Here is a 15,007-nt window from a genome sequence, read left to right on the forward strand (position 1 = left end):
CCAGCAAACTTATGTCTTTTTTTTTTTTGGTACCGGGGATTGAACTCGGGTCCTTGCACTTGCAAGGCAGGCCCCCGAACCGCTCAGCTAAATGCCCAGCAAACTTATGTCTTTTTACATGGTCGTAAAAAACCCTCTGGCACCTACTCGCACACATCTCCAGAGAATGAATGAGCATGGAGTTGAGCGCTGAAAGGGGAAGGGGCTGCCCCACCCGGCGTGAGGCCGCCCAGCTGCACACACAGGTTGAACTCATTCTGTTCTGCATGGAGGTTACATTCCACTCTCAACAAGCCACTCCTAGCTTACAGAATGGCACAAATAAACATTTCAAACATTCAAGAGGTCAGGGCTTTGGGATGAACAGGATCAGCTGGATCACCTCAGGGGAGACACCCATAAGCTCCAAAGGGTGCTGGGCTCTGGCAGCACAAGGCACGGAATACACATCTACAAATCAAGGAGGGAGTCACCTTGGGCTGCACTCTGAGCACCACATGTGTGATCTCACTGAAGTCTCCAGCAGCAACTGAGGCAGGCATAACAACACTCATATCTCAGGATAAAGGAACTGAGTTAGACTCAAAACTTGCACAAGGTTGGCCGACTCATAAACATCAGAGTGCTGAGATGTCTTCCCTTAGGTTCATGGGCACCCAGGCCACTGCAGGAATTAATTTATGATGGTGATGCTGATTCCAGCTCTGGACAGAAAAGGCTGCCTCAAGTTCTCCCTGTGGTAGCCACAGTGCTCTCACGAGCAGCCACAACTCTAATGGGCTCATGCTGCTATCCCTGTCCACTAGCTGGTGCCAGGGGGCCTGGAGGTGCCTATGCTCATCTTTACCTCTCTGGCCAAGAAGGTGATGGATCTTCCAAGAGCTCAGAACTGGCACCAACAAGTACAGAAATCTATGAGGGATTCTTATGTCATGAATATAGCCACGAGGGATTATGTACTCGCCGTAAACTGCAGGACAAATGCCCAAATATGTGCCATCTTTCCGCTGGCTTCCACCGCAAACAAGTAAACAATGTCCCAATTTACCCTGGAAGCCAACAACTCACTCTGGCTGAATTCATTTGGAAATAGAGCCATAGAGACTATGGGCAGGAAAAAAAATGTTTGTGACTAAAAACAAAAACATCCCCACTTCCACAAAAAAACCCAAATCCAAGTAGGCCTGGACTTCTGGTTTCTTTGGGAGGCAGTGTCTTGCTCAGCATTTGTCCCACACATTGGATCTGAGAGTCTACGTCTGTCTTCAGTCTGGGTGATTCTACATCTTGCTCCTTTCCAATGCTGCCCCGCCCTCCTCCTTTACCAGGGCTCATACCTCACCTCCTCTACACCTTCATTTTCTTCGGAGGAGCTGTATTTTAGGGAAATGACGCCTTTCAATTCACTAATATCAGCCTTCAACCATGTTCAGATTTACACGTACACTGGGCTATAAATTCCAGAGTTATTCATTCCAGGAATCATGAAAACCATCGAGACTCAATGTGTTGCTACTCCATGTGTAGTTTTAGGCCATGAAGAGGCACATGTGCAGGTCTTCCCCTCCTGCCTCATCCAGAGCTGTCCCTTAGGCACCTCCCTTCAAGTCACTGCCAGGCATCCTCCTACAACACCCTGTTGGGTCTTCTCATGTCCATTTGTCTATTTCCTGTTCCTGTTTATCGTTTGGTTTCTCAGTTAATTTTAATGGAAGTTGTTTTTAGTGTTTCGAGTATTAAAGAGAGAATGTCATGTGTTGCTTCCCTTCCCTCCAAAGTTACTGAGCTCAGTCCATCCGTTCTCCTTCAGGGTCCTGGGGTTTACTTATGTTTTCAGGCAGCTGTGCTCCCAAGCTTACCTGAGTGATTGATTTTTCTTCTCTGCATTTGCTGTTCAGCTCAGCATTTGTTTTATTTATTTATTTTTGAGACAGGGTCTCACTATGTTGTTGAGACTGCCCTGGAACTGTGTAGCCCAGGCTGGTCTCGAACTCACAGTGATCCTCCTGCCTCAGCCTCCCAAGTGCTGAGATTACAGGCATGCGCCACCATGCCCGGCTTTCAGCATTTGTTTTATTGATGGCTTCTGAGGCCTCATTTCCTCCCACTCCTGGCCTTGACTCTAGCTAGGATTTGTCTGATGCTTAAGCATCCAAAATGGCAGACACTGGGTAGTGATGGCTGAGACCTGAGCCAGGGGCACAGCCCCATCCTCCCTTGCAGTCACAAGCCCTGCTGCAGGGCAGGCACCTGCTCCAGCAAGCCGGGTACAGCAGCCTCACCCCAGACCTTATTTTTAAACCAGGGCCTGGCCACAGTCCTCCTGCTCTGGGGTCCCTGCCACCTGCCGGGCTGCAGTGGAGTGGGGCTTTGCTCCCACCCTCAACTCTGGTCCAGAAGGTTCAACCTGGGTTCTGCTATTCATTTATTATTTTATCTGTCTTTGCTGTGTCTGGGCTCATAGTACCAACACGACCTTAAGATAAAACGTAACATTCTCTGTTCGGCTATAAAAGACACTTGAATATAAATGTATATGCATGGCTTGATAAACAGAAATCTCCTACCAGGATAAACTTTGATGAATTTATCTGGGTTCATAACATCGCCAGAGGTCTTCAAAAATATGTTAATGATACGACAGGAGATCAGCCGGGTGGTCTGCACATCTTCTTCCAGGGCAGCCAGGATCCGTGGCAGCAATGTATCCTGCACGTCCTGCACCTGGAACCATGAGCATGTATGAGACAGTGCTGGCAGGTCTGCTCTGACTGCCTGCAAAGAGGGGCCCAGTTGACCTGGCAAAATACAGTCTGAAAAGCTGCCATAAAAGCTGTAACAAATAGGGTCAGGGCTCAGTGGTTCTGCCACCTGCCTCACAAGCACATGGTCCTGAGTTTGATCCCCAGCACCAAAAAAAAAAAAAAAGTTGTACCAAATAGACTAGAATCTGGATCTGAACAATTTTTGTCTTAACTTGGTCAGTGGATTTCTAGTAACCCATAATTCCGAATCCCTCAGCAAGGCCAGTTCTGCCTCCTGTGGGTGCCTGCAACCTGGGTGTCCAGGAGCACTTTGGAGCAACAACCCTTCCATGCACCAGAAGGGGGCGCTCACACACCACATGACCTGGCTGAAAGGCTTCCCCAATGCTGTGCAATTGAAGACATACAAGCTCAAGGCAGTAGCTGTTCCTACTGCTTCCTGATTCCCTGCACTGGCCCAACACAAATGGAACCAACACAGAGGCCCAAGGCCTAGCCACCTTGATGGATCCTATGATGAAATTTAGTTTTGTAAAAAAAAATATATATATATATATATATTTTTTAGTTTTGTAAGGAATATTCAATATGGGGCTGGGGATTTAGGTCAGTGGTTCTGCCGCCTGCCTTGCAAGCACAAGGTCCCAAGTTCGATCCCTGGTAAAAAAAAAAATAATATTCAATATATAAACCTAAGAGCTGGGCATGGTGGTCCAAACCTCTAATTGCAGCGCTCAGAAGGCTGAGGTCAGCCTGGGCTACACAGTGAGTTCAAAGCCAGCCTGGACTACATAGTGAGATCCTGTTGCAAAAAAATAAAAAAGAAACCTAGGAGACCAAATCCTTGCCAGGCCCCCAATTTATCAAAGAAGACAAAATCTATAGCACTGACTGGTAGCCAGACCTCTGCCTTCTATCCTGCTCTCAGGCCTGTCTGTTTTCCTCCACAGCCTGCACGTCCCAGCTGCTCATCTGCCCAAGTCCTGGAAGCCTTACCTGCTTGGCTGACAGAATGTCGCTGCTGGTGAGTGCCCACAGGCAGGACACAGCAGCCGTGCGGATGGCTGCAGCTGTCTTCCCCGCTCGCCACTGCAGGTTGGGCATTAAGATGTCCTTCACCACTGTGTCAAGGTAGCCACAAAACTGCCTGGAGCCAACACAGGAGACAGTGGTGAGCAAGGACAGAGACTCGCTCCAAAGGAAGCATCTCGGTTTGGGCTGGGGGAAGAGTCAATAGGAAAAACTGGAAGTGACACCAATGGGAATATCCCCTATTCCTGGGGAGACTCGGACTGCAGTGGCCATGTCTGTGACTCCAGCGGGAAAAGGGAGATCGCCGTCTGGCCCAGCCTCATTAGGGAAAGATGGCTATCACAGGGCTGCACTTCTGAGGGTTCTAGCTGGCCTCACCTTGACCAGCATTAGATCCCGGTTCTCCAGAAAGCCTCATAGCCAGAGAATATATTTTTAGCCTTTTTCTTTATTGCCGGGGGCTCCATGGAGGAGACCTGAGTGACCCTGACCCACAGCTCAGTACTCAAGTCCTGTCAGTGTCCACTTACAACACAGGCCCAAGTGCCTGTGAACATGTGACCTTCCACCTCAGCAAGGACAGCAGCTGCAGGCCCGCTCAGCTTTAGGGAGGCCAGATGTGGGGACATGGGGTAATCCCTTAGGAAAGCAAGGAACTCCCGCAATAGTCCACATAACGTCATTTTGAGGGGACCCACCAGGTTCATCATGTCCTCAGCAGAAACAAGGCAAAACAGCATGAGAACCCACAGGCCCATGTGCCCCCTCAGTGCTGTACTTGCATCCCTGAGACCTGCTGAAATGGCAGAAATGGGTCTTAGCATTTCCCAGTGGCTCCATGCACCTGCAGGCCTTCAGCTGCTACACTGCAATCCCAGAACAGTACTGAAGACCACCCCATGTGGCCTGCTGGTGCTGCCCTAGTGGCTGGCTGCTTCTGTGTGCTGCCTGCATGGAAGTGCTTCTGCAGGTCCCATCTGCTTGTTCCCAGCATGAGCATTTTGGGGCCATGATAGATAAGCAAATTTAGAAAGTTAATTTGGGATAGGATGATGCATAAATTCAAGTTCTAAATGTGTTTATTTGGCAGGGTTTTTTTCAGGCAGGGTCATGTTATGCAGTCCAGGCTTGCCTTGAACTCATTATGGAGCCTAGGCTGGCCTCAAGCTTGTGGCAATCCTCCTGCCTCAGTCTCCCAAGTGCTGGGATTACACTGTGTACTCACACCCAGCTCGATGTGTTTTAATGTTTAAGCAGTGATCCACAAGAGGGCACCTTGGAAAGGCTGAGGATTTAGCTCAGGGGTTCCCCCTCCTGCTTTGCAAGCTCAAGGTCCCAAGTTCAATCCCTGGTACCAAAAAAAAAAAAAAAAAAAAAAAAAGAGGCTTAGGATGACCTAGCCCTGTGCCATCTCTGAAGGGTCTATGTAAAGAGGCCTGGAAAAGCGGCTTGAGGGTGAGCGTCTGAGCACTGACTGGACCATAATGTGGTCACTTAGGAAGGTGGCTGCAGCCCCACAGCTGTGGCTACTTTTAGTGCGTGTCAGAATCTGCTGTCTACACCATTAGCATGAGGGCAGTAAAGAAAAGACAAATACGTTCAATGAGGGAGTTCTCCTTGCACAGAAGATGCACAGCAGGCCCTGTAATGCAGGCCACATCTGGGAGATGTGTCCCACAGACCCCTTCTAAGCAGACTCCACTGGGGGCTCACTCTGCTGAGAGATGAACCACTTATGAGCCACTGCTCGTAAGATCACGTGCATTACCTTCATCGCCATGCGAGTTTTACATACAAACTTGACTCTGTGGTTGCCAAGGTGTTCCTAGTTTTCACTGGCAATGAGGAATGGATCCAAGGCAGCAGCCTCATGAGGGCTCCTCCCTCCCAGGCCCTCTCGGCTTCCTCGTGGTAACTTATCACAGGCTTAGCAAAAGCAAGAGGCTGCTAGGAGCAGGGCTGCAAAATAATGGACAAAGACAACCTTCCTCTATAGCTTGATCCACAGAAAGCCTGGATGATGCCGGCAGAAGCTCTGCCTCAAGTAGGCCTGCAAGTAGCAGCTGGTGACAAGAACAAGCCAGGAGGGTCTGGCAGAGGACACTGTTCAGTGTCACTGTATTGGGCTTGCTGTGCATGTGCTTTCTCTGGAAAAGGAATCCTGACCCAAATGCCACACAGATGCCAGCTGACAGGGGCCCCCTTTCCAGTATCCCTGTCCAGCAGCATCATAGACACTTGATGATTCTATCATTTTATAAGCCCTCCAAATCTTATTTTTTAAATCTTTCCTGTCTACAAAAATACCTAATTATCTCACTTAAATAACTTTTATTTGAACATTCTACTTCTGGTGACACTGATTTCTTCCCCTAAGAAGGCTTTCCTCTCAAACTGTGACTGAGCCCAGCAGCAGCCCTGGGCCAGACCTGGAACTCAGGCAGAGTGTGAGGCAACAGCCGCCGTCTCTGCAGCCACACTGCCTCATGCATCACCCACACGTGAGTCTGCCTGCTCAGGGCTGCTGCCAAGGCTCATATTAGTACCTTTTTATGATCCCTTCTGGCCTTGAGGTTTCTGTAGACAAGCAGGAAACAATTTCCTAATGGGCTGGCTAGAGGCCCAACAGCAGAAAAGAGATGAAGGTTGCAATCAAAGTTTAAATGACCAAATTGTTTGCATGGGAAACTGTAGTCTGTTGGCTACATCTGTTTCCATGAACCTGTTTCCTGGAAGAGGAGGGTTCCCAGGTCCCGATGGAGTCTGAGCCTCCAGGTTTGTGTCCTAAGAGCTGTGCCCTGCCACCTGTCCCCACCCCTTCCCGCCTTTCAGGCTAGGACCCAGGGTGACTTTGGGTGTTCTGCTGATTTAACAGAGAAAAATGGTGGCTTAAGAACTGCTGGGGCCTCTTCCCCAGAGCACTGTTGGATTCTGTAAACCACCCACAGCCTGGCACACAGGTCACCTGCCACTTCCTGTCTGGCCAGGGCCACTATGACAGCTATTCTCCCTCCCATAGGCTTGTTCTTCTCTTCCAAGTTCTTTGTTCCTTTTTCCTTGCTTCACAGCAGTAAAACTGGAAGTTCTTACTGTTTTAATGCTAGCTAAAAGTTCTTTCAGATAATAGAAGACTATCTGTACTGCTTTAACTATCAATGGCAATTCAATCAGTTCTTTGCTAGGTTTGAAAGGTACCAAAAGGCTTTTAAAAGCGAGAACTGCTAATATATAAACCATTAATAGTTAATGTTCCCTAAAACTTTTTCATTCAATGGAATTTTAATGACCACACTAAAATGACTTTGATTTACTGTTTCAGCATTTCTCTGCAATGCACTACTATTCTGATCGTGCTGTCTACCGGTGGGAACAAACAGTGGCAAGGCTTGGGTACAGAGAAGCTCAGGGGTATCCTCAAGCTTCACCTGTGACCCAGCACAGTGTGGGGGGAGGAGGGAGCCTTTACCTGGTACAATGTGTGTGTTGGGGGTAGGCCTCCACTCTGCATAGTGCAGGGAGAGGGGCAGCACCAGGATCAGTGATGTGTGTGTGTGTGTGTGTGTGTGTGTGTGTGTGTGTGTGTGTGTTGGGGAGCCCTGCCCAACACCTGGGGGCAAGGGCTTGCTTTGCCAGACACAAGGACCACCTACCCCTGGGAGTCAATGGTGTCCTTGGGCCTCAGCAGCAGGCTGGAGAGGACAGAGAAGAGCTTCAGGCACATATGGGGGTCTCTTGTGGTCTGGAGACAGGTCCTGAGGGTGGGGACCACGTGCTGCAGTGCTTCTCCCACGGCAGGGCCTGGAAAAACAGAGAGATAGGCTGCAGCCATTTGTAGACTAGAGCAGGAGCCTGGGCTCTGGGCAGGAAGCCAACCTGGGAGAAGGAGCACTTGGGAATGCACTGAAGAGCTCCACACACTGTATCTTGCCCTTCCAGTAGTGCTGCTCTCCTGATCTGATTGCTTCTCAATGGAAAATGGCATCTCCTGGAGTCTCTTATCACTCAGCAGTAAGCTTTCTATTTTCTTAGTTTTCTAAATTCTTAAAACTAAAGTCAAGCAATATTTTAAAGACCAACCAAGGGCCATGCTGCGGCTCAGTGGCAGAGTGCTTGCCTATCATGTACAAAGCACTGGGTTCGTTCCCCAGTAGACACACACACACACACACACACACACACACACACCATTCAAATCAGTGGTTCAAAATGTATACATTGTCTACAGTGTCTCAGAAGCTTTGCAGCCACTATTTCCTTCCAAACAACAGAAGAGGAAATGGACACAGCTTGACTTATACCATGAAGACTTCAGAAACAGGTGGGCAACTAACTGATCTGGAAACTCAAGAATTTTGGGTAGGGAAAAAAAAAAAACAACAAAAAAACTCTGGTGTCCAAACACGCCTCATGAATCCAGAATAGAGGCCCAAAACATTTTATTGCTTCACCATGTGCCAACAAACAGGGCTTCAGATTTTAGAACAAACACAAGTTGTTCAAGTCAGTCTGCTCTGTAACATGCTTTGCTCATTCTTCTATAATTTAGAGAACAAGCCAAGCAACCTACACCTCTGCTCTTTTAAAATATGGTGTTGTTGGGCCGGGGATTTAGCTCAGTGGTTCAGTGGCCTGCCTCGCAAGCGCAAGAACCCGAGTTCAATCCCCGGTACCACAAAAACAAAACAAAACAAAACAACAACAACAACAAAAAAAAGTGTTGCCAAACCAAATGTGTACCACACTTACAAAATGGGATAGGGCGGCCTCACGCAGATGAAGCTGTATGTGGGCATGGAGAGTAGGGAAAGAAAAACACAAACAAAACCCACTAAGATATGGGAAAAGGAATGGTGTACCAAAGCTCGGGATCCCCAGCACAGTGAGATCCAGGGGTTTGCTCAGACTCTACTGACATGGAAAAAAATGATAAAAGTCTGATGAGATGAGAACTAGCATTCAGGAATAAACATCAAACTCCCGAGACTGAAGAGTTTTAGTCATGAAGGAAAAGAGAGAAGATGCACAAACCTAAGTGTGCATTTCAATGTGTTCTTCATGGCTTCCCACAAAACACATACCAATAAAAACAAAGACCCCCCCAAAGAAAATTCCTCAAAAGTGCAGTGTGTCTGTCATTATTTATGGTATAAAAAGACGGGACTTTTTTTTTTTTTTTTTTTTGGTTTTTTTTTGAGACAGGGTCTCACTATGTAGTTGAGACTGACCTGGAACTCACTATGGAGCCCAGGCTGGTCTCAAACTCACAGCAATCCTCATGCCTCAGCCTCACGAGTGCTGCAGGTGTGTGCCACCATGCCCAGCTAAAGACAGGGGACTTTAAATGGCTCAAGCACTTGACACAAAACCTGACATAGTATTAGCATTGGCCTCAGGCAGGGAGCGTTTCAGACTTTGCAATGGCAGATGTGGACCTGCAGAGCCAGTGTGTGGCTCGGGGCTGTCCTCTGGGATGAAACAGGATGAGTTCAGGTGAAAGGACAGACACACAAAAGTTACACTTTCAGCCAGGAAGTCACTCCAGGAAGTCAGAAAGAATACTATTATAAGTAAAATCTTGGCAGCATTTCCCTGAAGCCAGTTCCTACTATCTACATGATTTGGTCGTGTAGGGCAGTTGCGCCCTGCCGTGAGTGACTCCACGTCGTACACAACAGTGGCTTCCAGGCTATGCTTTGCCCTGTGTGACTCTGTTTCATAGAACAGTGGTTTGTGCCACTGCAGTGCAAATGCTGAGATGACTTGGTCACTCATCTGTGCAAAGAGAAAACCACCAGATGTTGAACACACCAAACCTGACAAAAAGAACAGACCTCAGCTGCACAGAGCAACCTTGTGGCACAAATTGACACATAAATTAATCTTGCCTGACAAAAATTCTCACCTGTAAACATATCAAATTACTTTGGGCCACATGACATATCAGTTATATCACAGAAAACCAGGACCACAAACTTACTGGGCACACAAGACCAAGGAACACCGCAAGTATCTCACCTGGCTCATACAGGAGGGGTACCCAACACTGGGGTACAGTGGCAACAATGCATACCGATCTGTCATCTCATCAGACCACCTGGCGAAGGTGTCATGAGTCATGAGCAGGCCCTTGGTCCCAGCTTTCAGCCCAGCCCTATCTCCATGCTCAGTGCGGCCCAGACTCTGGCTCCAAACACCTCTGCAAGTGCAGTAAGCCTCAGGCCTCAAAACAGCTCAGCCTGGTCTGCAATCTTATCTGACCACCCATGGTAACTCTGCACATCTCTGCAGACTCTGAGCCTTTTGCTGTCTCTTCCAATACTACAGATACTCTTAACCCTTTCCTCGCTGTTCTATAACCTATGTATTAATTTATGAAGCATGATGTGTGGCTTGAGTGTTGTAGATATTACTAAGATTGGAACGAAAGAACTCGTGATTGCCCAACTACTGGCTACCAAGAGTGGACTTTGAGTACTCAGCCAGATAAGGCTGATGAAACTGATGTAGCTTGTGAGTTTATTGTTATATACTAAATTCTGACATTGTGGAAAGACACAAATGTGTCCGGTCTATGTTACTAGCATAGCTTACTGATGACATTGATCCTGTCCAGGCCTAGGTTTGCCTTCCAGGCTTGAGTCAGTGTGGGGGAGACTAAGGAACAGGCCGTTTCCAACATAGTTGGCCTTTCTCACTTGGTCCTCTGGAGTGTGCCAATGGCCTCTGCACCACTGGGTCTGCAGTACCACACCCTGGGAAATAACCCTGGGCCACAGCCTTCTAGGCCGGGGCAGCCAACACTCAGGGTTTGAAAAGCACTGGATTTTAGGAATTGCTTTTTAAAGTAAAATATACCCAATGAAATGCATTCTGCAGACAGGGTAAGCCCAAAACTCAAAGACAGGTGTAGAGCTGCGTTGGGCCTGGCTTCTGGCTGTGGATCCTAGACGCATCCCTGGACTTTTAGGCCACCTTTGTCATCTACATGATGCCTAGAAACATCTGCCCAAAGCTAGCTGACCTCCTAACAGCCCCCCACAGCAGATGTGGGACGTGTGTCCAGTGTCTGACCCTGAGGAGCCTGGCTGGCCCACCCAGAGGGCCTCCCTTATTTTTCCTGCCTCCAAATCTCAGTGAGTCACACCCAAGTGGCTGCTGCTGGTGTGGAATCTCTCTCTCTCTCTCTCTCTCTCTCTCTCACACACACACACACACACACACACACACACACACACACACACACAGCCCTGCCAGGCATGGATGGGCAGGCCCAGGAGTTCAGGGCTTGAGATAATGGGGACACAGCCCTGAGGGGAGGCTGTGGGATCTCAGGCCAATTTGAGAGCAGAGTCCACTTTTTGACCACCTACATGCAACCCTGAGTGTGGCAGAGCCAGAGGCCACATGGGATCACATGAAGTTTAACTGGGCCTCATTCCTCTCCACACCCCTGGGTAAGGGGGTCCCCCTGCTGGAAGTATCTTGTCTTATCGGTTTACTAAGGCAGACTGTCCAGAGGCTCGCATGCTCAGCACCCCATACTGCTCTGAAATGGAAGTCAAGCTGAGCAGTTGAGTGCCTCTGTGTCTGTTGTGAGTGCGAACAGCTGGGCCGCGTGGGGCCCAGTAAGGCCTCTCACTACACCAGACAGGCCCTGCGACATTGCTGCCCTGACGTCCTCTCAGTCATGGCCTCGTCCAGCATGCCAGCATGTTCCTAGGACAGAGGCCTCCCTGCTGTAAGAGCCATTATCTCTGCAGTCATTCCTGCCTTTTAAACTCACTCTCTCCATTTTAACAAGCTGGAAACAAGTTACATTTCCTGGCCTAAATATAGAAAACAGCATCATGTCTCTGGGTCACAGTGGGCTGCTGAAATATGGGAAGGGAAGGATCACATGCCCTTCTATGCTGACAGCCCTCCAGGGGGCTCTGGTAGGGTCTGTGAGGTGGGCCACTTGATATTAAAAAAGTTAAAAAACAAAACCAAAATGGAGAGCCCATGGACTCCTGCCTCCAGTACGAGTTCCCCTCACAAGAAGCATACAAGCTCCACCGCTGTCTTCCCCTTTGCCTTGTACCATGAACATTTTCCTCCTGTTCAGGGGTGGTCATTTTTTGGGATTTTTTTTTTGAGGAAACATTTATATCTTATTTAAATAAATCCTCCAATAAGAAATGGAGAAGTCACTGGGCATGGTGGCTCACGCCTGTAATCCCAGCACTCGGGAGGCTGAGGCAGGAGGATCACTGTGAGTTTGAGACCAGCCTGGGCTACATAGTGAGTTCATAGTGAGACCCTGTCTCAAAAAAAAATAGAATTCATTGCCTTTACTTTGAAGGCTTTGCAGATGTCTGTCAACTTCATATGCAGTTGTCTGTCAAATTTATATGACAAATTTATATCACTAACATTCCCCCCTACTGGAAATATCAGTATTTCCATATAATAGTTCTCAGAAGGACTTAAAAGTCTCAAAATTCTGTGTCTCCTTTGGCTTGCTTCTGTCTGGATTCTACCCAGGTTTTTTTTTTTTTTTGGGTTTTTCCCCGGTTTTTTTTTTTTTTTGGGTTTTTCCCCGGTTTTTTTTTTTTTTTGTTTGTTTTTTGAGACAGGGTCTCACCATGTAGTTGAGACTGACCTGGAACTCACTATGTAGCCCAGGCTGGACTCAAACTCACAGCAATCCTCCTGCCTCAGCCTCCCGAGTGCTGGGATTACAGGCGTGTGCCACAATGCCCCCGGCTTGGCTTCATAAGTTTTCTTTAGAACATTCATTAATCCCTCACTAGGATCTGTTTCAGCATCGTAGGATCGCTTTTCTTTTTCTTTGCATTGTTTTTCAACTCGAGTCAAATACTCCCATTGTGTGTTTTCTGCTTTCTTTCTACATAAGATAAGAACTGTGTCAGTCTTGATTTTTTTTGAACTGCCTTCCACTGAGACGGGTTTCAAGAGCTTGTTCACAATCATAGAGTAACTCTTCCATTTAGATTCTTTATCAAAAGATCAAATGACCTCTCTATGAAATACACATTCTCAGAAGGAATTTGATGAACTCGTTAAGGTAATGTAGATTTTCAAAAACTTATCTGACTTATCCCATCTGTAATTACTGATTTTCACAGTATATCCTGTTGTGACGGGAACAAGCATAGCAGCTCATTTTTCACAGTCAAGAAATTCTGGTTTCTTTTGTGATTTTTGTTGCACCTTATTCTTTATTTCTGTTTCAATCTTGGATTTTTCAACTGTCAGGGCATCACATACTCTCTTCCTTGTGGCCTTTTCCAACAACACCTTACCTCTTCTAGATCATTCTGCAACTCCTCCAAAGCTGAAGCCATGGCCTGGGACAGACGGAAGGCCTGATCTGCAGGCATGCACTCAAGGACAGGAACTGCCCAACCCAGCGCACTGTCTGAGCCTGTGGACCTCAGCAGCGTGGGCCATGGGACCAGCAGCTGTGCGCACACCCGACCTGCAAGAGATCGCCGCTCACCCCAAGGTGGTCATTTTTAACAGTGGCCAGGACATACTTCTGTGCAAACGCCCTTACATGTGTAACTTCCTGCTAGGCATCTGGGTCACTTCCAATTTTGCTATTAAGTTATGCCCTGTTGAATAGTTTAGGTACAGAGCTTTTTCCACACCAGGATCACTTCCTTAGCATAGAGCCTCATATATCTGACTGCTGAGTAGGCAGCTATGAACACTCAGAATTACAGATGTACTGCCCAGCTGCTTTCCACAAGGACTACTCACATGGAATTCCACAGCAGGGTCCAAGGCTCCCAGTTTGAGGACAAGCTTGTTATTTTTAGTCTTATTTCACAGATTAAGAAATCATACTTGCAGTTTCTAACTCATATTTCTGTATTATTAGGAAGGCTGAATGAACACTTCCCAACTCTGTTTCCTTGCTAGTTATATTAACCGTTTCTTATATAACCCAGGTATCTTGCCTGTTTGGGGTTGATGCTTTTACCCTTATTTTATGTGAGCTTATGTAACAAAGACCTGATGCTATTAGATTCACTGTGAATATTCCCAGGTCTATCTTTCTATTACTCGGTTTCAAATGAAAATATAGTCAAACATTTCTTTTGTAGATTTTGGAAGTTTTAAAGGTCTTATAGATAAATTTAGCCTGGTATAGGACTTTTGTAAATAATCTATTTAAAAAATTCTCATATAGGGCTGGGGATTTAGCTCAGTGGTACCACCACCTGACTGGAAAGTTTGCTCCCTGGTACAAAACAAAAACAAAAACCCTCATTATTTAAAAAACAATTTTAAAATAAGCCCTGTGCCCTAGGTCTCCCTCCTGTGAAATGGGGTGAACAGCTCTTGCTATGCACAACAGCAGTGAGGCCTGGTGAGCTGGTGTCTGAAGCAGGCAGGGCAGGGAACTGCAGAGGTAACTTCTGCTGCAACCGTTGGTCCTCAGCCCTCCTCCTCAGCCCTCCTTTTTCTGCTCTGGAAACAGTTCTGTACACAACTGACAAGAGCAATTTTGGATTTCTTGCTAGGTCTGAGTCCTAGGCAACCTCACTATTTACCACAGATACATCCTTAGCTCTGCAGCACAGTACCAACACTTTATACCTCCGAAGAGGTGGCGGGACGAGGCAGAAGGGGACAGTGCGGAAGGACCATGGAAGCTGGCGCACCAAGGAAGGACCAAGTTGCAGTCACTTGGAACATACAGGATGTACCTAATGACTCAATGCAACTTCTGTAATGAAGACCCTGTCAAGGGCTGGAGTAGAGTTCAGTGGTGAGTGCTTATGCTAGGCTAGCATGTACCAGGGGATTCAGCCCTAGCACTGGGGGGAAATACAGGCCTTGTCAAAACCGCGAGGGGCTCACTACTCTGCATCTATAATGCAGGAGGTGATGAGCAACACTCTCCACCTCAGGAAAGAGCCCACATTTGTTGCCTCCGGGAGAACAGACAGAAAGGCAGAGCCAGGCCAGGGATTTAGCTCAGTGGTTCTGCTGCCTGCCTTGTAAGTGCGAAGACCTGAGTTCAATCCCTGGTACCAAAACAAAACAAAACAAACAGAAAGGCAGAGCCATCAGGCCAGGGATTCAGCTCAGTGGAATCATGTCTGCCTCACAAGTGCCAGATCCTGAGTTCGATCCCCAGTACCAAAAAAAAAAAAAAAAAAAAAACCAAAGCCCCCGGGGCCACACCCCCCCAACGC

General features: G+C 47.6%; 1 protein-coding gene and 1 pseudogene across 2 annotated transcripts in view; both read right to left on the reverse strand.

The window, feature by feature from the left end:
* Dnaaf5 (dynein axonemal assembly factor 5) overlaps positions 1–15,007 on the reverse strand; it is a 76,596-nt gene that overhangs the window by 33,377 nt on the left and 28,212 nt on the right. For both annotated transcript variants that reach the window (XM_033764831.1, XM_010635464.3), the window contains exons 9-11: positions 7,448–7,595; positions 3,762–3,912; positions 2,568–2,724 (exon numbers count right to left, since the gene is read on the reverse strand). In XM_033764831.1, the coding sequence (XP_033620722.1) occupies positions 2,568–2,724; positions 3,762–3,912; positions 7,448–7,595 (456 nt within the window). The remainder of the gene's footprint in view (positions 1–2,567; positions 2,725–3,761; positions 3,913–7,447; positions 7,596–15,007) is intronic.
* LOC104870261 lies at positions 9,562–14,013 on the reverse strand (annotated as a pseudogene).

Source organism: Fukomys damarensis, unplaced genomic scaffold (assembly GCF_012274545.1).
Source record: "Fukomys damarensis isolate Sample0158 unplaced genomic scaffold, DMR_v1.0_HiC HiC_scaffold_17, whole genome shotgun sequence".
In the NCBI taxonomy this organism is placed as follows: Eukaryota; Metazoa; Chordata; class Mammalia; order Rodentia; family Bathyergidae; genus Fukomys; species Fukomys damarensis.